The sequence below is a fragment of the Trichophyton rubrum genome (genome assembly GCF_000151425.1).
Source record: "Trichophyton rubrum CBS 118892 genomic scaffold supercont2.1, whole genome shotgun sequence".
In the NCBI taxonomy this organism is placed as follows: domain Eukaryota; kingdom Fungi; phylum Ascomycota; class Eurotiomycetes; order Onygenales; family Arthrodermataceae; genus Trichophyton; species Trichophyton rubrum.
Genome location: NW_003456428.1, coordinates 1,098,204 through 1,118,603, shown reverse-complemented (window position 1 = coordinate 1,118,603; position 20,400 = coordinate 1,098,204). Strand labels below are relative to the sequence as shown.

Below are 20,400 nucleotides of genomic sequence, written 5' to 3'. Positions count from 1 at the left end.
CGCGAGTTTCCTCGACTCGATATCGAACTTTACTCTGTTCAGATGTAGTTTCCATGAGTTCATTTGGTGTCGGTAGGTTTCGCGCCATGCCTCGAACCGGGCCTTGCTCGGGGCATCTCTTATAAATCGTGGAACCGTGTGACACATCGCTAGGACGGGTGTCTGCACGTCATTGAACTTGTTAATGTATGATTGAAACAAGTCCAACGCTGCATGATCAAGACCTGTAAGCAGAACACCCTCAACGTCTCCCTGGTGTATAGCCTGCACAGAGGCATCTCTCAAGTAGCTCGTGAGCTCGGCGTCAGGTAGCCAGCGCAATGCCACTTCCACACGGTACTTGAGCGGAAGGGTTGCTTCTTGCAATACAGACATCCAGTCACTATTGCCAACCATGGCTAGTATGGCCCTGGCATAAGGGTCTGTGAGTTCAGCTGCGATTTCTGCACATGTCTCTTCCCAATCGGGCCCTGCGTCCCCTTTTGACCCTCCTATGATGGCCATTGCCAATAATTTGTGTGCTTGGGATGGTTTATTCTCTCTTAGCGCCTTGTAGGCTAACTTCACCTCATCTTGGAATATAGCTAAGGCAGCGGCTTTGGAATGTTGCCTGTCTGCCACGAGCTTATTCACCGTATTAACAAGGTCATCATTTGACTCAGGTGCGCCGCATATATGAAGGCAAAGCTGACGTTTTTCAGGAAACTCAGATTCACAGGTTTTGCTTTGAGCGAAGTTAAGCTTGTGTACCAATTCTTGGAAAAGCTGGCTTATACTTCGTTCTTCAGCCAGTTCTGAGCTATCACGTCTGCTTTCAAAGCTTCGTCCTGTTTACGACGTTAATAATCACCAAAAATAAGAACCTAGGGCATACTAGATGGACGAACCGAGCTTCCCATTCCAAACACTATACACGCCTACATAATTCATGTCAATTCCGTGTATGATCATCGAATCGTTCTTTGACCGCGAGTGTGCACCTAATCGTTTTTATTAGTAAAACAGAAAATTCGATGTAGACAGGTAACTTACGCCTAATCCAATCCCATAACTCCTGTAGAGAGTGGTTATCGGATACTATAGCCTTATTTTTCTCGCTATCCAGCAGATATCCTTCTTTACATCTCAAGCGGGGTATAGTTAGCCATGACAGTGCATCATCAAATGAGGGATTGTCGTCGATTGGAAACGCGCTATCTCGCTTTTCGTGGTTTGTTTCAGCCGTTTCGCCAATTTGGTGACCCGAGGTGGATTGGTGGCTATGTTCCTCCTCACTCGAAAGTACATTAGGAGTTTTTCCAAAATTAATTTGTGATGCAGTGAGTCCTAAGTCTGATGATGGCCTCAAAACCATAGGGCTCGAGTCACTGCAAACTGGACCTCCTATACTCAAAGAACACTTAGAAGAAAGATCTGTGGAGGATGGCGGAGGTGGTGGAGTAAAAAGGCTGACAGTCTTGTCAGCCAAGAGTGTTATTGCAACCGGTTGAGATACCACTCCTTTGTTTAGAAAATCGAAGGAAGTAACCCGTTGCCAGTCTTTCCTTGCAGCACCGCCAGAAGGGAGAATAGAAGGCCTGAAGTCTTGCACTTTCCTAGTATATATTTGCTCAGGGTAATGTTTGCTCGAGTCTTGCCCTAGGGCATGTTCTAAGGATGATTTGTTTTCCTCGGAAAGATACTCCTTCGCAATATCATAGCAACGAAACGTTCCGGTTGTGGTAAGCATTCCTAAGCATCCCCGCTTTGATCGACAAAACCGGAGACTTGAGATTGTAGAGTTGGATTCTATATCTGGTTTTAAGTCCAACGCAGTAGAAAGAGGACCAGAATCCGCACTAGCAGATGCGGCACCTGCGGCTGTGGGGTAGCGAAATCCTGAACGGCGATCCCATATGCTAATGGCGACGTCATTCGAAGGGAAACAAGCAGCAATATAGTTCTCGTCTAGCCAATCTATGGCTATGTTGTGGACACACCGTGTGACGAACTGCAGTGATGGGCTACCAGATGACTCTAGAAACAGACGAGGTTTAGATACTATTTTCAAAAATAAAGTGATGTAACTCTGGCAAAAGGGCAGGGGTTGAAATATGTACATACCTCGTAGGTCATATATCCTAACTGACTGACCTCGAACCCCAACAACTAGCGTTTCTGGGTGATCCTTGAAGAACTTGATACTTGTAATTGGTTCTGAGCTGGCAAGCTTCCGGAGCGGTTCTGTAGGATACCGACTGGATCCAAATGGTCGAGCGGAGCTTCCTAAGCTAAGGCGCTGATTCACATTCCATATATTCAGGCTGAAATCATTCCTAACTTTGTCGAGGCCAGCAGCTAGCAATCCCTGTGTATTAAATGCAACAGCATTGCAAGATCTCTGATTTCGTATGGGGAAAACAACAGGACTCTGCGTATCATCATCTAAGCGGAGAACTGCTGCCTCTCCCGACGACTGTCCAACAACGGCTAAGTTCTCATCGGCTGATGACCAGTCAAATGCTCGGAATGGAGGGACTGAGTGTCGGGAAAATAGAACATCATACTTCAACGTCCCCAGGACATCATCACGAGAGGTGACCTTGCATAAGTTGAAGGACTTGCCGGGTATATCGACGTAGAGAAACCTCTGGTCGTCCAATGTTGAACTCGGTGACCAGCGGACAGCGGTCTCCATCCTGTGTGGGGTATCTTGGCTCTATCGTAAATTAATGCATATGATGAAAATTGGCTTAGGCGTATTTCACCCGGGATTAAAGGCCATGGCGATTATAAGGCCATTATCGTTCAAAAGTAGTCAGTCCGTCCTGGGGTTGACGTCCTTTGGCCTGTCTGAAAGTACACGATCTTCTTTCTCCAGATGCGACTAGGAAGGTAATGCTTATATAAGCAGTCTTTTGAAAAATAAATAAACCTTATGGATCTACTGATATTTATTGGTCAGGACAACTTATGCATATTACATAATATTGTTAATGTAGGCTCAAAGAAACTCCGCCTTATCAAAATCGCTACCTTGCAGAAAAAAGTAATATTTTGATTTCAGTAGGCGGCCGTCAACTTGCTCATATCTACCCTTCTTGCACTCATTGGAGTACCACATCTATATCACTACCACTGAAACCATGAGTTCTACCTCCAGCAAACGCAGCCGTAGCGAGGAGCCTCATGAAAAATATAAAAAGGCACGATACACCTACCAGCAAAATGCCAATGGTTCAAAACACCACAAGAGGAACAGCAGAAATAATGCTGCTGGTTCTTCAGGGCCCTCAGTCAATGATCTCAAGAGCAAAATACGAGCCACCAAGAGACTATTAGAGCATTCGAAGACCTTACCTGCGGACGTGAGGATTGAGAAAGAGAGGGCCTTAAAAGGATACCAGAGAGATCTAGAGAAAGTGGAGGAGAACAGAGCTCGAAATGCCATGATATCGAAATACCATTTCGTCCGGTTTCTAGGTAGTTTGCTGACTATATCTATACGGTCATTATTTAATTGCCTTTGCTAACAATCTGCATATAATAGAGCGAAAAACAGCCACCCAGAACTTGAAGAAATTACGGCGCATGAAAGAGAAGTTGGAAAACGAAGAGGAAAACGGCGCTAACGAGAAGAATCCCACAACCAAATCCAGAGCTGATCGATTGGCAGAACTTGAGAAACAAATATATTCTACTGAAGTAGATATAAACTACGCCAAGTACAGCCCGCTAACGGAGAAGTACATATCGTTATTTCCCAGCGACAAATCTAAGGATAAAGAAGGGCGGAAGAAGAATAGAAAGGATGGTGATGATGGCGAGGAACAACAGGGAGAGATTGAAGATGGAGAAGAGGAAAACCAGGAGAAATCCGCACTCGGACAGAAATTGGCCCCAATTCGATATGCGTCGAGCGAGAGGCCGCCGCTCTGGTACGCTGTGGAGCAAAGCATGAAAGATGGAACGCTGGAATTACTACGGGAAGGTAAATTGGGGATTACAGTTACGGGGGAGAGGAAGGGAGTCAATGCTGGAATTAAGGAGGGTGATATGGCCTCTGGTCGGAGCAAGGCAAAGGGAAGCTATTCGACCATGTCAACCAAGGAAATCCAGGGCGGAGTGTCGTTGCGTGGGAATAATCAGCGTATGAACGAAGCAAGGAACGATGAAGATGATGAAAGTGATGGTGGATTCTTCGAGAAATGATTGAATTAGATATACTGTTTAATACCCTCTTGTGATTGAAAGATAGACGGATATATAATTTTGGGCACAAAGACCCTATGAAGTCCTATATTGTTAAGATTCCGGTTTCTCTGGTCTGAAAGGACAGTAACTCCGCCGCCCAGTCTAAAATAAAAAAAAAAAAAATAAAAAGAAAATAAAGGAGAGATACATGTTTGAGATAAGCACGGAATAACAAGGATAAAGGAATGTGCAAAACCAGTGAGCTTTCCTTGCAATTTGCCGAGCGAAATGAATGTGAACAAAAAGTAAAAAAATGTATCCCCGTACTCCCTTTCGTAGATGTTGCTGCAGTATATTCGCTCGTGAATAGATAGGTCGTCCGTCATATGAATTGGGGAAAAAAAGGGAAGTGATAAAAACGACCCATCGCTCAAGAAAAACATCAGAAAAGAACTCCTCGTAAGATGACTCCGGTATATGTCCGTATAATCCATAAGCACTGCAATGAAAATACTTCATCAAGAAGAGGAGGGCGAAAGATTGAAATGTTCACATGACGAGACAACCGCCACTTCTGGCTCGTCGTCTTCTGCCACCCAATGGCGCCAATCCAGCTGGCCCATAACCGTACTCCTGGTCTTCGTCCATGTCATATAGAGCTTCCAAATCTCTTGCTCGGCGTCTACTTCTCCTGGTAGTGCCGCCAGTCTCTTCATTGGCCATCATAAAGTCACCCCATTTCCTCTCTAGACGCATTGCGGAAGCGAGATTCCCGCGAAGTACTCGCTTGGTATGTTCGTCGACGGTCTTTTGCCATCCATAGTAGCATTTAAGGCTGATAATTTCTTTCGGGTAGAGGTTTGGGCGGGGAGTTGGCTGTGGAAGGGGGGAAGAGAGTGCCGGTAGGTAAGGAGTTGATGATCCAGAGTCAGAATCTGAAGTCGTGGTAGTGATAGAACTGCCGCTGGAGATGGTGGAAGCGCTATCATCATCCTCTTCAACAATTCCTTCTCCACTATCTTCCTCCTCTTCATCATCAGAATAGCGAGGAGGGGGGGATGAATGAGTTGGCTTTGGTGCACCAGAAGATGGATAAGACATGTAGGGAACAGAGCAGTTGTTAGAAAGCACTTCCCGGACCCCAGCCCAAGTTACGTTTCCACAGTCAAATACCGCCAGACGGAAACCAATTTTTGAAAGTTCAGGTCCGACGCCACGTTTTCGCATCTGAGAGCAGATTTCCATCAAAGTGAGATCGGAGATGCGGGTATTGTCCAAGTCAAGAGAACGGAGACTGGGGCATTTGCGTAGTAAGGGCAAGATTCCTGTATCTCCAATATTTTCACAGAAACTGATATTCAAATGTTCAAGGGTTTGAGAGCATGAAGCCCTGGCCAGCTCCGTGATGACATAGTTTGTTAGTTCACCGAGTTCTTCCAATTCGATAAACCGTAGTTTTGGAGTTGTATTGATGATAGATGCAATGCAATCATCTGTCAAAGTGCTGAGAAAGGAAAGATGCAGGCCCTCAAGTTCTGGAACGTTGTGTGCAAGGATCTTGACTCCATTTTCAGTGAGATGACGACAGTTGGAAAGGTTTAGATGTTTGAGTTTTCGTGGAGGGACCATTGGGCGGCCGGTAAGGATGTCGATTTCCGGGTTGATGCCCTGGATAAGTGCTTTCAGGCTGGCATCGGTGATGGAAGCGCAGTCAGCGAGGACAAGCCGCTCTAGCGAGTTAGATTTGAACAAATCTAACATTATACCCTCGTCGTCCCATCCTACAATGCGGGTGACTCGTAGATCCTTAAGTTGAGTGCAAGACTTTACCACACTGGAGAGCCCCTGAGTGTTTATCCCTGCACACCATGAGATGTTTAAAGACTCTAGCATTGGACAGTTTTGCGCGATAGCTTCCATGGCGGAGTTAGTGGCGGTAGAGACGCCACACATATTAATATGTCTCAATCGCAGGTTACGGGTAAAGAAGCAGTTAATCGTGGCTGGGTCCATCAAACAGTCTTCGATATTCAATTGCACCAAGTTTCGGCACAAGTTTGTCACGCGATCACCCTCTGTGCGCCAGATATCCAGCAGCTGAGCACATCCACGGAGACTTAGATTCCTCAAGAATGGCCCTGCAGCCAGAATCACTTTGAGCAAGGCATATCGAGGTATTTCCTGATAGTAGGTTGAGGTATCTAGACATGCCCAAAGTTGACCATCGAAGCACATCTTGTTCCAACTCTTGGACACGATAGAACATCTAAACAATTCTTTTGTGCTGAGAAATTTGAGAATATTGATCCTGACTTCCATAGGGAGATGAACAAATGTATCCCGACGCAGACGTCCTGCGGACATCTTCCTTACTGGCAGTGCATCCTCAAAGATATCTTCTTCCGCAGTAGAATCGAGCATCACTGCACGAGATGACGGTCGTAGATCTGCTGGAAGGGGAATAGAGGTCGGATTCTGAGCTGTACTGTCTGTTCCAACAACCCGGTTCGGCTGATGGTGATCGTCCGCACCGGAACAACCGCTAGAAACAGCGGGTGAGAATCGCCTGTTTGAAAGATCGCTATAAACGCTCGGGTCATCCCAGCAATTGGAGGTCAAGGAGACGCAGGACATGGATGCTCCGGTTCGAAAGCGTCGCGAGCCTTCTGAAGCAGACCGACCCCGGCCCAGCCTAGCCAGGGAGGGACTGGAGGCCATCCGCTGTATACCCTTGAGGAGCCTCTTGCGGCCTTTGAGCTTCTGCTGACCATCTTGCTGATTTTCGTCGATTCCAGGAGTGAGAGGAGGAGAGGACTGGCCGGACGCCTCGCCATCTGGCGGCGTCTGGAATTCGTCTGAGAGGATTGAAGCCATGGTGACGAGTCCAGCGACGCGGAGGAGCCGGTCTAGTAACCAAGAGAAGAGAAAAACAGTTAATTGCTCGTCGCCAACTGCTGGAGAGTTGAGTGGTAAGGTGTTTAGATTGATTGTAGTTGTAGCGATGAATAAAATTCGGTGTTTCAAAGCCTTGTAGTATCCATATCACGCCAATGCAGAGCAGCCCCAGCTGAGGAGGAATAAGCGAGGGGGCAAAACCACGAAGCAACCCTCCCTGGGAGATGTATTGACGCTGCTTGACCTGCTTCGGCTATGGTAGGAGAGAAATAGAGAGGATGAGAGGAAGGCGAGATAAAGGGGAAGCCGGAGAAAGAAAGAAGGGTAAGGGGGAAAAAAAAAAAGGAGAGAGAGGATCAAGTATCCATTCCGGCCCGGCGAGGAAGACGAAGGGTGGCAGTAATAGAGTTAAAGCGTACCACTGACTGACTGAGGGCGACTGCGAGTGAGCCAAAGAGAGGCGCGGGATTCTCTCAGGAGAAGGTCGATGACGGCGAGAAAGGCTTCGGCAGGCTGCGTTTACAACGGTCTCGAGACCTGCCGGGCTGACGCGAGCTGGCGATTTTGTAGTCGATGACGGCAGTACCTGTTCGCTGCCAGAGCCGCCACCATGCCCTGCGGACGAGTCACATCGGCATGGCACTCGCAGAGAGACGGAGGCAGCCAACCCACTACGAGCTGTCAACGGGCCTATTAGGGAGTCATGCGACTGTGATGGTGGTGTGGGGAGCAAGAAGGTCTCGAGAGCGAGCGAGAGAGTCGAGGTTGAGGCGTGAAGTCGGAGTTTTGAGGATGGAGTCGTTAGGGCCGTCTTGGACTGTGAGGTCGTCTTGCCTTGGCCTGTCTGGGTGGCCCCGCTAGCGCTGCCGAAGTCGACGCTACCCCGGATAGGCGGGCTTATCGCCTATCGATAAGCGGGCGGGGACAAGAGCCGAGGTACCGGGTACTTCTGCTGTCTCTCAACTCTTCGCTCTCTTCGTCGTCTTTGTTGTGCTGGTGATAGTTGATGAGACTGCGCTATATGGCTGCAGGAGCTAAGTGATGGTGACAAGTGACCGGCAGGCCGGCTGACTGCTGCTGTCCGACCCCCTGGGGCTCAGCTGATGCCTGCTAAGAGACCGTTCGGAGATGATTTACGCTGCACCCGCCAGGCAGGCAAGGAAGACCACGCGGGTCTTTTTTTGGTTCTTTAACTGGGTGAGTCCTGGGTGAGTCGGCCAGCCAGTCCGTCAGGCAGTCAGACACGGTTCAATACTAAGTTACGTTACATGCATCTTCCGCTTCTTCTTCTTTCTCTTTCTCTTTTTTTTTTTTTTTTTTTTTTTTTTTTTTTTTTTTTTTTTTTTTTTTTTTTTCGGGGTGACCTGCTTTGTTTCACCGGTTGGGTTCAAGTGGAGTTTGGCAGTGGTCTTGTTATCCATGGGATGGAGACGGGGTACAGGAGGAATATGAATGTCTTGGGCTAACAAACACCTGTCTGATACAGATAGATACACAATTGCAAACCAGCAGCTCACAGGTTTAGATTAATCTTGAGATGAAGGCGGAGAGAGAGAGAAGGCGAGTCCTTCCGAAACGCCGGCGGAAGACGAGAGTGGATAGATAGTAGGAACAAGGGGAAGGAGAGTCAAAGAAAAAAAAAAAAGGGAGAAATAAGGAAGAAAGAGAGGGATAGTTAGGTAGTTATCGAGATATGCAAAGAAAATGATATGTGTCCAATCTGCATAAACCTGCGTCCTCCCTTCTCCTGGCTTCACTTCCATACATACAGCATACAACATCATCTCTATCTTTTTCCTTTTCGGTAATTTTTAATCCAGTGCCATGCCCGCTTCATGCAAAAAGAGGTGAAAGAAATAGAAGAGGGGAACAAAGAAGTCGGGATAAGATAAACGAACCATGGGATGAAAACATTCTAAAAAAAACGTCAAAGATGGTGGCTGGATATCATAGAAAGAAAAACAGAAACATGGACAGGAGGATAGTTAATCGTGAGAGCGTAAAAATAGACGGGTTAAAGCGGCAAAAAATAAATAAATATGGAAACGTCCGCCGCGATGCATATAGTAAAGGATGAAATAGGACTGGTGGATCGAGGGCAGGGTTAGGCCAAACCGTTGTATGATAGAGAAAAAAAAAAAGGGGGGGGGGGGGGGGAAAGGTCGCCTATGGAGGTAGACTTATATAGAAAATAGCGCGAGAAAGTGACAACGGGAATAGCATGTTTCCTGGGTTTATGAGTTTATGCTGAAGACCGAGGCCGAAAAAGTAGTGTAGGGGGTATCGGTAGGTAGAGTAGTTTGAGGCTCTGAGATTATCGACTAGGAAGACTTGTTGCTGCTGCACCATTACTATTCCCGTTACCGTTGGCAGCAAGCTTCATCCAGGGATGATTCATTACTTCGGTAATAGATATTCTTGTCTGCACATTCCGATCAAGCATTCGGCGAATCAGATCAAGACAGTCGTCAGTGAACGGTAAGAAGGGAACACGCAGTGGGTGGTCCATAATTTCGTTGATGTTGTAGAATGGATTTTCCTTGTAGATTATCGTGTAGAGGAGGATTCCTAGGGCCCAGACATCTTGTTCCTTGCCGAGATACGGTTTTCCCTGTAGAACTTCCGGTGCAGCATAGTCTAAATCCTTATTGTTAGTAAACCACTAAGTTTTAAAAAAGAAATCGTGGTGGCTGCATGCATACCTATGGTGCCAACAAACACATCAAACGGGCCACTGCGAATATACGCGGCACTTCCAAAGTCAATCAGCTTGATCCTGCCTTCGCCATCGAGAATGACGTTTTCATCCTTGATGTCTCGGTGGACAACAGACGCCTTGTTGTGTAGATGGTCGATGGCACTGGCGACCTGGTAGAAGATATTTCGGCATTCGTCTTGTTCCATGTTTGCACGGAGCTCGACATAATCGAACAGATCCATGCCTGGAAGACCATGCGGCACCATTTCGATGTAGTAGTTGACATCATCTTCAAAGAAACCTTCCATCTCAACGATGTTCGGATGGCGGTTGCCTTCGCGGCGGAGGAAGTTTAGAACGTGGATTTCCAGCGGCACCGTGCCAAGGACCCTATCCCGAGTCCATGTGTCGACAAGGATTCTGTTCTTGGTGACGTATTTAAGGACGACCTTTTTCGACGGGTCTCGTCTGGACCGGGTCAGTTTCACCTGTCCGTAAGCGCCTTCTCCCATATCTTCCAAAATTACGTAGTCGGATATGCTCTTCTTGGTTGGGACTTCGTCATTCGCAGGAACGGCCACCCTGGCTTCCGCTGCTCGTTGCAGAGGCTGTGGAACAAGAGGCTCAGATGCAGCTTCTGTCAACTGTTGAGTCAAAAGAGATGACTGGGACAAGGGTTCCCCAGACGGCGACTCAACCTGTGGTATTCTCTGCGCCGATAGAACGGGAGACACCTGGCCTGGAGATATGGGCGGAACCTCAGACACTTTCCTCGCCTTGTTGGGTAAACAGAGCATGTCATCCTCCGTAGGTGAATGAAGCTGCCTAGAATATGACACCCACAGTGCAAACACATCCTCCGTAGACCGGGTGGCATTGCTGCTGTTGTCACCCTCGGAGGAACTGCTCCGGTCAGATCCAGAAGTAGGCTTGCTGTTCTCAGGTAGCGCACACTTGCTTTTAACCACCCGCATCTGCACGTCGACCGTGAGCTTCGAACCATCTTTATGACACGCAGGCAGACCCACAGGGCGCAGATCTGTCATTGTCAATTTGGACTCACTATGCCGCATCATGAATAAGGCTCGAGCCCTGCGGAATCCGTGTTCCGAAATAACCACTCCATCCACAAGGGGAGTGTCGTCCTGCTCAGTCAGAATGCTGAGAAACTCGTCAAAATGTGGCAAGAGGTCCGTAACCTGGGAACCCTCTGTTTTGGGGTCACCGAACAAAGTAGCAGTGAACGCCGAGTTGGCGCTGATGATCTTCAGAGTTTTCGCACAGAGTACCATCATGCCAGCGATATGCGGGAAGCAAGATATGCGGAAAGCATGAGATCCAGAGACAGGCGTCAAGGTCAGTGGGATGCTGTTGTCATCCCGAGCGCCAAATGCAGTGAAGTGTCTTTGTTCATTGATTTTAGAGAAGTCAGGCTTTCCGCAGCCTGTCGGAAACCGCTCGGGCACATTAGGTAGGAGCTTAAAGATAGAAGAGCCCCTTTGAATCATCATTCTGTCCCATATCTGTTCAGAATCGCCGCTGACGCTGGTCACTCTGCCTCTATCATCGAATTCCATGGTAACAGCGTGTTCAGTGATTTCTTCGACAACCCAAATCAACCCTCCTCTCTTCTCCATCACCCAGAGGCTTGCTGAACCCGTTGTGCCGTTCCTCTTCTGGATAGGAACGACCTCGCCGCAAAGTAGCACGCCACGCGACTTTTTGGATGAATGATTGGGGTTCTTGGGTTGTTTGGTTCCGTTGTTGCCGTTTCTGTTGCCGTTGCCGCTATCACTTGTAGCGCTTGAAGACGGAGAGCTATTCAGAGCGTTTGCTTTTCGCGTAACTCGGGACGGGGGTTTGCTCAGTAACTGTGCAGTAACGCCGCTTCCCAGGCCGAATAGCTTACCGGGAGCCGCCTTGCGAGGTGATTCCTCATGGCGGTAATCTGATTCTGGAGTCGGAATCTGTGTACCTTGAAGCTTCGACGCCAGCCACTCTCTTCTTTCTCTCTGAATCAAATCTAGAATGCTTATCTTCCTGAACTCACACTGGGTAACTCCGAATATGAGGCACGCAAGGTCGTTGGCTGCAAGGATAGTCCACTTAGGCTTGGTTTCGGTGGTAAACACAGCCTGCGTAGGAAGCGATGATTTGCCGCTGTGGACGTGCATGGTGGGCGTCATACAGCCGAAGCCAAAGGACGAGGTACTCCGGTTCGAATGGAATTCCACGGCGGAGTATGGCTCTGTTATGGCACCCATGGACTTACCGTGCTGCGACAGGGATCCGATATCTGTAAATGTCCTCTTCAAACTAACTCGTCTTGACGATGGAGCCGACTTTCTGCCTCTCGTGCGAGGCGTTGCTCGCTCCAACGTCACTGGACTCAAATGCTGTTGTTCCCTGCCAGCAAACCTATCCTGTGGAGACCTGATTTCTGCAGGACTGTATGTTTGATAGGCTCCAAAGGCACGGTCGAAGATATTCCCGCCTGCTTCGGGAACTGGCGGTCCCGTGGCTGGTCCCACAGAGTGATTAGCTGCATCATAACTGCCCAGCAGGTTCGAACGGGAGAGTATGTCCATCATCCACTGTATCTCGTTTTCATCGCTCATCTGGGCTGGGCCATCAGTCTGACCCGAGTCGTTTGTATGTAGCCCAATTCGATCCCGGAGAAAGTCGATGGACCGCTTTAGGAGATTCTGTCGATTATTTAGTAGGTCGTCCGATTGCTTCGCAAACGAAAAGGAGTGCAGTGACTCTGATGGAAATCGGTAGAGGTCTTCGACGCCCGGCGAAACTGTGCCGTCGGACGGGTGTGTGGATGGTATGGTGGATTTGTTTTTATTATGATTATTATTTGGCTGTGACTGAGACAGCTGCTGTATCGAAGACGAAGATGTCAAGGCAAAGGGGAGAGAAGGAGCTCTCGAAGATTGTCGTATGCGAGGCAGGCCAGACGAGCTGAGCCCATGGTCATGTTCGAGCAGAGGAGATCTACACCGGGTGCATAATACCACACAAGGCAGTCAGCCAACTTGAAACTCCGGTTCCATCGGCGAAGGGTAACTAAGCAGTAGTCTGTATCCACGGATGAAGGACTGACCTTGCGAGATAGTCGTAATCAACAGACGAAGTGTCTATGGAAAGGGACTTGGGATCCTCGCCCATCTCTCCTTCGCGGCTCGAGGTTCTGGTATCGTGAGGCGAGTGCATCTGGCTGGAGTCAAAACGCCCATCGCCGTTATGAATGCCTACTCTCTCGCCTAGCTCATACAGACCAGGTCAGTTATAAATATGATAAAAAAAAAAAAAAAAAAGATAAACGGCGCAAGAGATGAAGAAAGGTTGCTAGATGTCGCTGTGAGGGTGCCACAAGATCGTTTCCCTTGCAACCTCCGATATCTTTCGCCTGCGCCGGACTGAAATGACCGAGGTGACTGACCATTCTGATAGCCCATCCCCTCAGTCTCTGACATGACACAGAAGAGGGATACAAGAAGAGATCCCAGGCGTGAGTCCTTGTCGGTGTTTCTTTCTTTTCAGTGCTTACGGAGGCAGACGGTCTTCTCTAGATGAAACAAGCTGCGCTGTCCCTCGCGTTCCTAGAGTCGCATCGCAGAGCAAGGGTCGGCGGTCACGAAAGACAGACTTAAATAAGAAACGAAGGGGAAAAAAGAAGAAGAAGAAGCCCCAGTGTGGGAGCTGATGAAGGAGTGGTCGATGTGATGCTTGCTTAGTCCCTTACGTCACTGACGGGCCCTGGCCATGTATATATAGTGTAGGAATGGCGGAGTTCCGTTGGCCGCAAAAGGGGGCCGGTCCAGGCAAACAGTTGCAGCCGCCAGTGGATGCAGCGGATGCGATGCAGCGGTCTTCCTGTCTGCTTCCTCGTCCTGCTGAGCTATGCGAAAGGGCGAGAGGCGTACAGTTGGGCGTTCTCTCGGAGCCTGCAGAGGTAAGGGAGCGATGGCCAGCCAGCAACAGGGAGCTAGGCGGAGGACGGCAGCCTGGCAGGGAAACAGGGAGAGAGACGGAGAAGAGAGAGGTAAAGGTATCTGTAGACAACCCAAGAACGACCAAGACCGCGGTCTGATATCTCAGATATGGATGTCTTCGGGCTGCTTCTTGGGTTTATATTGACTATTTTATTATCGCCTGCCTCGAAAATAAAAAATTTATGCACACCAGACCAACCAACGTATTCCACTAACTGATTAACAAAAACCAAGTTACACTATCTAAAAATATTACTAAAATCCGTAACATAGCAGTCAGTTACCAGTTAAACAAGTTAAAGTGATATATAATAGTTATTTTTTAACAATGCTGTTAGGTAGTTATGAAATGAGGCTGTTAAGGAAGAGTTGACAGAAAATGTATCAACAAGCAAGTAATAACTATAGACAGGAATAGCAGGCCAGGTTAGTGTCGTATGGTATGTAGGTATGTACTGCAGGGACTGGTCCCTGGATGCAGGTTGAGGACAGGTTTGAAGCATTAAGTAAAGGATCTGAAGCCGGTCTTTAAGTATTAGTCTAGAAAGGCCTCAATTTACCCTGGGCTCTGCATTATTCGAAAGTCGAGGGCCTCGCAAGCTGTTACTCGATGCTCAAGGCACCTTCAAAACCCAACGAGGCCAGGCTGTGTATCCGTTCGCGAGAGTGGCTTGCTGGTTAGCGAGCTGTGTCTGGCTCGTGGTGCGAGTTCACGAGCCTGGTTGGGGCTGAGGTCAACAAGCAGCTTCTTCGAATAAGGCTGCAGGTTGCAATTCGCTTGGGGAAAGGAGACAGTCAACCCGTTAGCAAGTTACTTGTCTATCAAATGATCCATTCACTTGTGTCTATCACACGAGTTGACGTGGGAAGCGTGAAGATATCACGGGTGGAAACGTTGCTCGTAAAATATCTTCTATACGTCGATCCTTATGCTAGTTAACTACTGACCCGGGGACTGTTCTCGCCGCCGCTGCTGCATCGACTGCGGAGCATGCTGTAAATCAGAGAGGAGCAAACCTCCAGCAGCTGCCCGGCTGTCACTCTGCGCCTCAGGGTCATCAAAGATCGATTTCAGTGGTACTCGTCTCTGTTCGGGAGGCGCGGATGCGCTCGTTGCAAAGCTTGGCCGGGCTTGATCGTCGCCCAGGATCCAAGCGAAGGATGGATCCCGGACCGAGGTTCGTGTTGGTCGGCTGGGATACGCTTTCATCGATGCTGTCGTATGATTGATGTTATTTCCCATCTTTGCTGATAGGGTGTTGTTGTTGTTGCTGTTGGTGGCAGCAGTAGTGACGCTGCTTGGCGGTGACCATGGTGACTGCGGCTCCTTCATGCCAATCTTGTCTTCGGCAGCGATGGTAGCCTTTTCTTCGCCCTTCTCGCTCGACTCTACTCGCGCAGGGGTACGGTCTATGGCAGTCTGGGCTCTTCCTCTGGTCGGAGAATCCTCGCTGCTCCGAGCGTTGGATAGACGATGTATTTCTTCTCCAGTGTCTGCAGAGGCCAGTGGAATCGAGGCATCTTCGAGACAGGCCTTCACCTTTCGAATGGCAGCAACGGCATCATTCATTGCCGACAGGCTGCCCTCTGTCTCTGCGCCTTTCTCCCCAGCTTCTCCTGATGGGGCTTGCTGGGTATGCAATACATTCAGTGCATCCTCTAACATCATCGCCAAGTCTTTATTCCTTTGCTCCATCGAGGCCACCCTCAGCTGCAACTCTCTAACTGTAGCGAGTGATAGTCGGGGTGGGCTGGGGGAATCCCACACCGGACCATCATGGCTAAATAATGCAGAGTTCGTTCCGCCTGCTTGAAGACCTTGCATGTTGCGTCGAGCTTCAGTCACCGCACCACGGACGGCTTTTGTGACGCCCCATCCTTCTGCTCGACGATACAGGCCCTCCGAAACATCCTGGAAAATAGAGTCAAGGCGTTTCGCGGTTATCCTGTTCGGTGAGCTGTTCGGGCTATTGAAAATATCTCGAGTGATGGATCTGCTCTTGTGTCTACTGGGTAAGGACATCCCAACCCTAGGAGGAGGAGACACGTTATTTTGGATCGTCGGAGGAATATGCCTGCCAGAGTACTTATGAACAAGATAAGAGGCACCCTCACACGTTGAGTTGTGCTCTAGATAGAGACCATCGAGAACAAAAGTACGTGGTTTGATAGGTTCTGGAGACGGATATCTTAGTAGAAGGGACAAGGCAGTCGAGTAGTCCGCATCCATCACTATTCCTATCCCATCAGCATCACTGTTGTTGTAATGGGTATAGCCATAGCCAATACTTACACTGCCATCGAATACGTAGTAGCATTGAAACACATATCATGTCAACTAGTGATGCCCTCACCTTCTCAGCAATAATCAAGTCCCAGACGGCTAGTACATCGTCAAAGGGGAACTCCCGGCCAAACAAGAGTCTTATCCATCGCCTACACAAAGTCAGCTCTAACTCTTGACTCTGACGTGGAATAAGAACTCACGTCAAGAATATCTGCGGCAAGACTTCAATAGCAACAAGATGGTCAGCCACTTCAGGGTCTATCTTTCGCAGTATGCCCAGATGAATATGTTGGCTTCTCGCAATGATAGACGAGACTTCCGAGCTCCCTACTCCGCCACTCTTGCTATCATTATGTTCATAGAACTCCTTAGCAGTTTGCATAATAGCGCAGAAGAGGATAAAGGAGTCATGCTCGATGTATGTTGGATCGAGGGTCTGTAGCATCAATGCTTGTTCACCAGCAGCAGCGAAGGCCACGTCCTCATTCAGGGTTTGCAGATCAATAGCATCTTGCGTTACTACCCACAGTATAGGAGCGAGCAGCTCATGCATTCCTTGCCTATAACCCAGGTCTGGGTTCAGCTTGACAAACACGAACAGGATGTTGAGAAGCCTGAGCTTGACTAGCGGATCGTGAAAGAAGCTGTTTTCCTGGAGACATCTTTCAACATCCTGGGATATCTCAGCTCTGATCTGTTCGTCCCGTCGAAGTGATTCCCATGGTGACTTTGGGCAATTGTTAGTATGATGTTTGTACAGTTGTAGCCTGGCGCTGTGATTTACATACTTCAGCGTCTTCTGCCAACGGATCAACTGTAGATGACAGTTCATCTGGGTTATCAATGTATTTGAGAAAATGCTGCTTCACCGAGGTATATGCCTCTCTGGAGTCTGATAGCTGTATTGACCATTGGGTCCGATCTATCTCCTTGTGCAGGAGGAATGCCTAACAAGGTATAAGCATGGACTCAGTGGCAAGTTGATATCGAGAGGTAAAGAAAGACACACCTTCCAACACACTGACCGCAATCCATTCTCACACGGGTTAGATCCCTTCTCCCCGGTCTCTAAAACCTGTTTCAGTTCATGGAGAGAGTGTATCTCTGGCTGGTGGAAGGTAGTATTCCAAAGAGCCCTGGTGAAGAGACGGTTAGAAGGTGCGGTAGCTCGGATGTGCAGGGTTGTACAGATCTAACCGAGATTCCTCCACAGATCTCATTGCATTTAGCAGGAGTCCGTGGGACTCTGGCACTGTCTATATCAGATATGTTGGTTTATCCTTTTGGGGCTGGACTGGTTTGCGATGCGGGTGTTGTAGTCTGAAAAGTCACGCCGCCGCCTGGAGGTTCAAAAATAGTGACTGGTCGAGTCACCAAGCCTGAGCTTCCAACACAGCTAGCTAGCAGGGTATAATAGATGTATCGAGAGAAGCCTCAGCCCCCATCGTTTGAGTCTGCTCTGAGTGAAGCGTATGGTGGTCTGTCCCAAGGCTCAACGGGCAGCGAGTTGGGCGTTAACTTCACCAGAGTAGTTCTAGTTAGTTAGGGGGAGACTTTGATTGGCGGCGGCGGGCTTAGTTTTAACTAGCGCATGGATTGTTAGTTAAAGCTTTACCTGAAGAACACCCCTCTTGGCTTGCTCTTTTGCTTTCCTAAACAACATACATCCCCACGCTGGATAAGATATCCAAGGACGCAGCGAGGACGCATGGGATGTAGGGGAAGCAGTCCCGAGGGAAAGGATCCTGGGCGCCTTGGACTCTGGTTGACAGTGTAAGACAGAGAAGAAGGAGTGGCCACCGCCAAACGATGTCAGCAGATCTCTTTGCGGCGTTTGGACAGCCTGATTCCTCATCGCAGCCCACCACTGCCCCAAAAAATGCCAACTTGTCGACAACCGGCCCGGTCAAGGGACAGCCAGGTGCTTTGTTAGACACGGATGCCGACCCAAGAGATGCTACTGCGCCACAGACCTCGATATTTGAATCCTGGCAGCCACCTGCACTGGAGCGGGCGAGCAATGATGCCGAGGTGCTCTTTGATGCCACGACGGAACCACCTCCGGGTAGTAACGACGAAGACGCAGACGACGATGAATGGGGGGAGTTTGAGAGTGCTGAGCAGTTACCAGTAGCCCAGCAGGAGGAGTCTCTTGGTCTACAGCACCGGGTCATCAATATCAGGAGCAGCAGCATCTCCAGGAACTCTGCCACACCTCAAAAGCCACCATTCCATCAGGTTGCTCAATCTCAGCCTCAGCTGGAGAATACCATCGATCTGCTCTCTATCGACGATGATCCTGCAAGAACTACAACAGGCTATTCTACGGGTGATCGACCGGTCCGTTATCAAATAAGTCAGACATCAGGCGAGGAGGTGCTAGTTGCTGCCCCTCCTGGGAAGAACAAAAACAAAGAAATTGACATTGAAGAAGATGATGATGATGATTGGGGTGAATTTATTGATGGAGCCGAAGATGCTGGCACTAAGACCCGGCAACAGCCACAGCCAATCCCTACCTCGTCGTCAGGGCGCGCTCAGGTAACAGCAGCCTCAACAGGGACTGGCTTGAATATGGGGGAAACAGTGACACGCAAGGCAGAAACCAGCACCTCGTCGGTTCGACCTACAAATATTCCACCGCCTTCGATCCTCCTGCCGCTCTTCCCGCCTTTATTGGAAGGGTCAAGACGAAAGGCGGCAGGTTATGCAAAGCGGAAGGGAGACGGCAGCAGCCCGCTGCCTGATGGTGAGTTCGCCAACCAGCTGGTATCTGATATCAGAACCATGGCCCACGTCGTGTCCGGGCGCCATCTACGGTGGAAACGAGACCAAATACTCAGCCAAAGCACTAAGATAGGGCCCGCCCGGTCTGGACGATCCGGGGGCATGAAATTGAGCAGTGTCAACAAATCAGAGAATGTAAAGGAAGAGAAAGAGGCAGTGGAGGTGGTCGAGGCTTGGAAGAGGTGCAGTGGCCTGCTCAACTCGGTTGTTACATCAAGGGGGAAGAGCCCGATGCCAGCCCTGTCGCTGAGCATGCTAGTACGAACTGCTACTGCAGACGAGGGTGCGCTGAAATCCGCGCATGCCTGTGCCCTCTGCGGGCTGAAGAGAGAAGAGAGAGTGCCCCGAGTCGACGACGGGGTTAGCGATAGCTTTGGAGAATGGTGGCTAGATCACTGGGGACACGCGGACTGCGAGGCCTTCTGGAAATCCAATGCCGCCAAGCTCGATCACAGATGAGCTCTCTTCCTCCAGCTCGCCGAAGCAATTATTATTATTTTTAACGATAACGAATGGGTGATATTTTTATTTTATCTCCTGACATGGTTTGGCACAGGGAAGGGGAAATAATAAAGTAAAATATCAAAACCACCTTTCGGCTTGCCACCGCGCTATCCAAATCCCTGCATCAGAGTGAAGCAGGCCAAGGCCGGCTGGGGGTCGAACGCATCCTCCTTGCTCCAGGAGAAGGAGCCGGCAAGGATGTCCACGAACGAAAGAAACGTCTTTTTTCGCCCTTTTCGTTTCTCGGGAAATCGAAGAATGAACGAAACCGTCTGCCTCGCTCAGCCGGCATGAGTAGTCTCAGTCTGTTCTCCGCATGTAGACTAGCCAGGACCGGGTTCCAAGGGAACGTACCAGCACCGATTCGTGGGCCCGCCGGTTTGCCAGCAGACTAGTCGGTACCATTCAGTCGTCTGATATATGTACGATAATATAACGCCTTACTCACCACCGTCCTATGATCGAAGCGGGGTTTCGGGCCGTCACGGCTTTTCTAGGCCACTAAAAGACCTTGGGGGATGTTTCAAAATGGCTCATCGGCGTAAGTGGCTCGGGTTAGGTGATGTTTGATGGTACGATCGCAATGCTGGATCTTCGGTAGCTCCCAAGTAGAACGACCGTTGTACATACGTACCAGCCTGGGGTGAAACCGACCATCGACGGCGGTCTTGGTGCTCCACGAGAGATGCTCGTTTCTGCTTTGTTTCAATCCTGCCATGAGACACGCAATCATATAAAACAGCGACGGGGGCTTCAGGATCTGCCGGCTGAGCTGCAGGAGGGAGTCGAACTAGCTTGCTTTGGATGCTTTGCTTTGCCTGCTTTGCCTTCGTGACTTGCTTGCTGGCGTTGCTGGCTGGGGTTACTTTGACTACTAGTTACGCCTGGCTAGTATAGTTATCGATAAGAGGCCAACCGGCTTGGCCTCGGGCAGCAGCGAGAGCAGAGAACAACAGTTCATGCCGGCCGGAGGACATGGATGGGGGGCGATACGAGGGGGGCAGAGGGGTGTCTTGCTCTCTGGCTGTTTCGTAGCTGTTGTAGATAGATACCCA

The 20,400-nt window shown here is 49.3% G+C and overlaps 6 protein-coding genes across 7 annotated transcripts; 1 reads left to right on the top strand and 5 right to left on the bottom strand.

Annotated features, from left to right (window-relative positions):
• Positions 1-931: 931 nt before the first annotated feature.
• Positions 932-2,677, bottom strand: TERG_00426 (uncharacterized protein; the record flags this gene model as incomplete). Of its 2 annotated transcripts, XM_003238386.2 has the most annotated exons (2): positions 932-2,016; positions 2,104-2,677. In XM_003238386.2, 2 exons carry the CDS (start codon positions 2,675-2,677, stop codon positions 932-934), a joined length of 1,659 nt encoding a protein of 552 aa, XP_003238434.2. The 2 variants fall into 2 exon arrangements, with proteins under 2 accessions (XP_003238434.2, XP_047603554.1); XM_047747594.1 differs by having other exon boundaries at positions 932-2,677.
• A 448-nt stretch (positions 2,678-3,125) lies between these two features.
• TERG_00425 (uncharacterized protein) lies at positions 3,126-4,191 on the top strand (the record flags this gene model as incomplete). The annotated part of the gene is made up of 2 exons (XM_003238385.1): positions 3,126-3,462; positions 3,530-4,191. 2 exons carry the CDS (start codon positions 3,126-3,128, stop codon positions 4,189-4,191), a joined length of 999 nt encoding a protein of 332 aa, XP_003238433.1.
• Positions 4,192-4,324: 133 nt separating this feature from the next.
• TERG_00424 (uncharacterized protein) lies at positions 4,325-7,047 on the bottom strand (the record flags this gene model as incomplete). Its single annotated transcript, XM_003238384.2, has 1 exon — positions 4,325-7,047. One exon carries the CDS (start codon positions 7,045-7,047, stop codon positions 4,723-4,725), a length of 2,325 nt encoding a protein of 774 aa, XP_003238432.1. The 3' UTR covers positions 4,325-4,722.
• Positions 7,048-8,446: 1,399 nt separating this feature from the next.
• TERG_00423 (CAMK/CAMKL/PASK protein kinase) lies at positions 8,447-13,029 on the bottom strand. Its single transcript, XM_047747593.1, has 2 exons — positions 9,771-13,029; positions 8,447-9,705 (listed from the first exon to the last, which is right to left on the bottom strand). Exons 1-2 carry the CDS (start codon positions 12,382-12,384, stop codon positions 9,383-9,385), a joined length of 2,937 nt encoding a protein of 978 aa, XP_047603553.1. The 5' UTR covers positions 12,385-13,029; the 3' UTR covers positions 8,447-9,382.
• A 731-nt stretch (positions 13,030-13,760) lies between these two features.
• Positions 13,761-17,274, bottom strand: TERG_00421 (uncharacterized protein; the record flags this gene model as incomplete). The annotated part of the gene is made up of 6 exons (XM_003238382.2): positions 13,761-15,999; positions 16,061-16,203; positions 16,255-16,781; positions 16,843-17,001; positions 17,064-17,190; positions 17,252-17,274. 6 exons carry the CDS (start codon positions 17,272-17,274, stop codon positions 14,708-14,710), a joined length of 2,271 nt encoding a protein of 756 aa, XP_003238430.1. The 3' UTR covers positions 13,761-14,707.
• A 432-nt stretch (positions 17,275-17,706) lies between these two features.
• Positions 17,707-18,249, bottom strand: TERG_11568 (uncharacterized protein; the record flags this gene model as incomplete). The annotated part of the gene is made up of 1 exon (XM_047750667.1): positions 17,707-18,249. The coding sequence occupies one exon, from the start codon at positions 18,247-18,249 to the stop codon at positions 17,707-17,709; it is 543 nt and encodes a 180-aa protein (XP_047605107.1).
• Positions 18,250-20,400: the final 2,151 nt, after the last annotated feature.

Excerpts from the sequence above, each read along its gene's own strand:
- TERG_00423 (XM_047747593.1), bottom strand. The coding sequence starts at position 12,384 with ATGAGCGATGAAAACGAGATACAGTGGATGATGGACATACTCTCCCGT. Across the intron at positions 9,706-9,770 it reads TGTGTTTGTTGGCACCATAG|ACTATGCTGCACCGGAAGTT; the intron begins GTATGCATGCAG and ends ATAAGGATTTAG.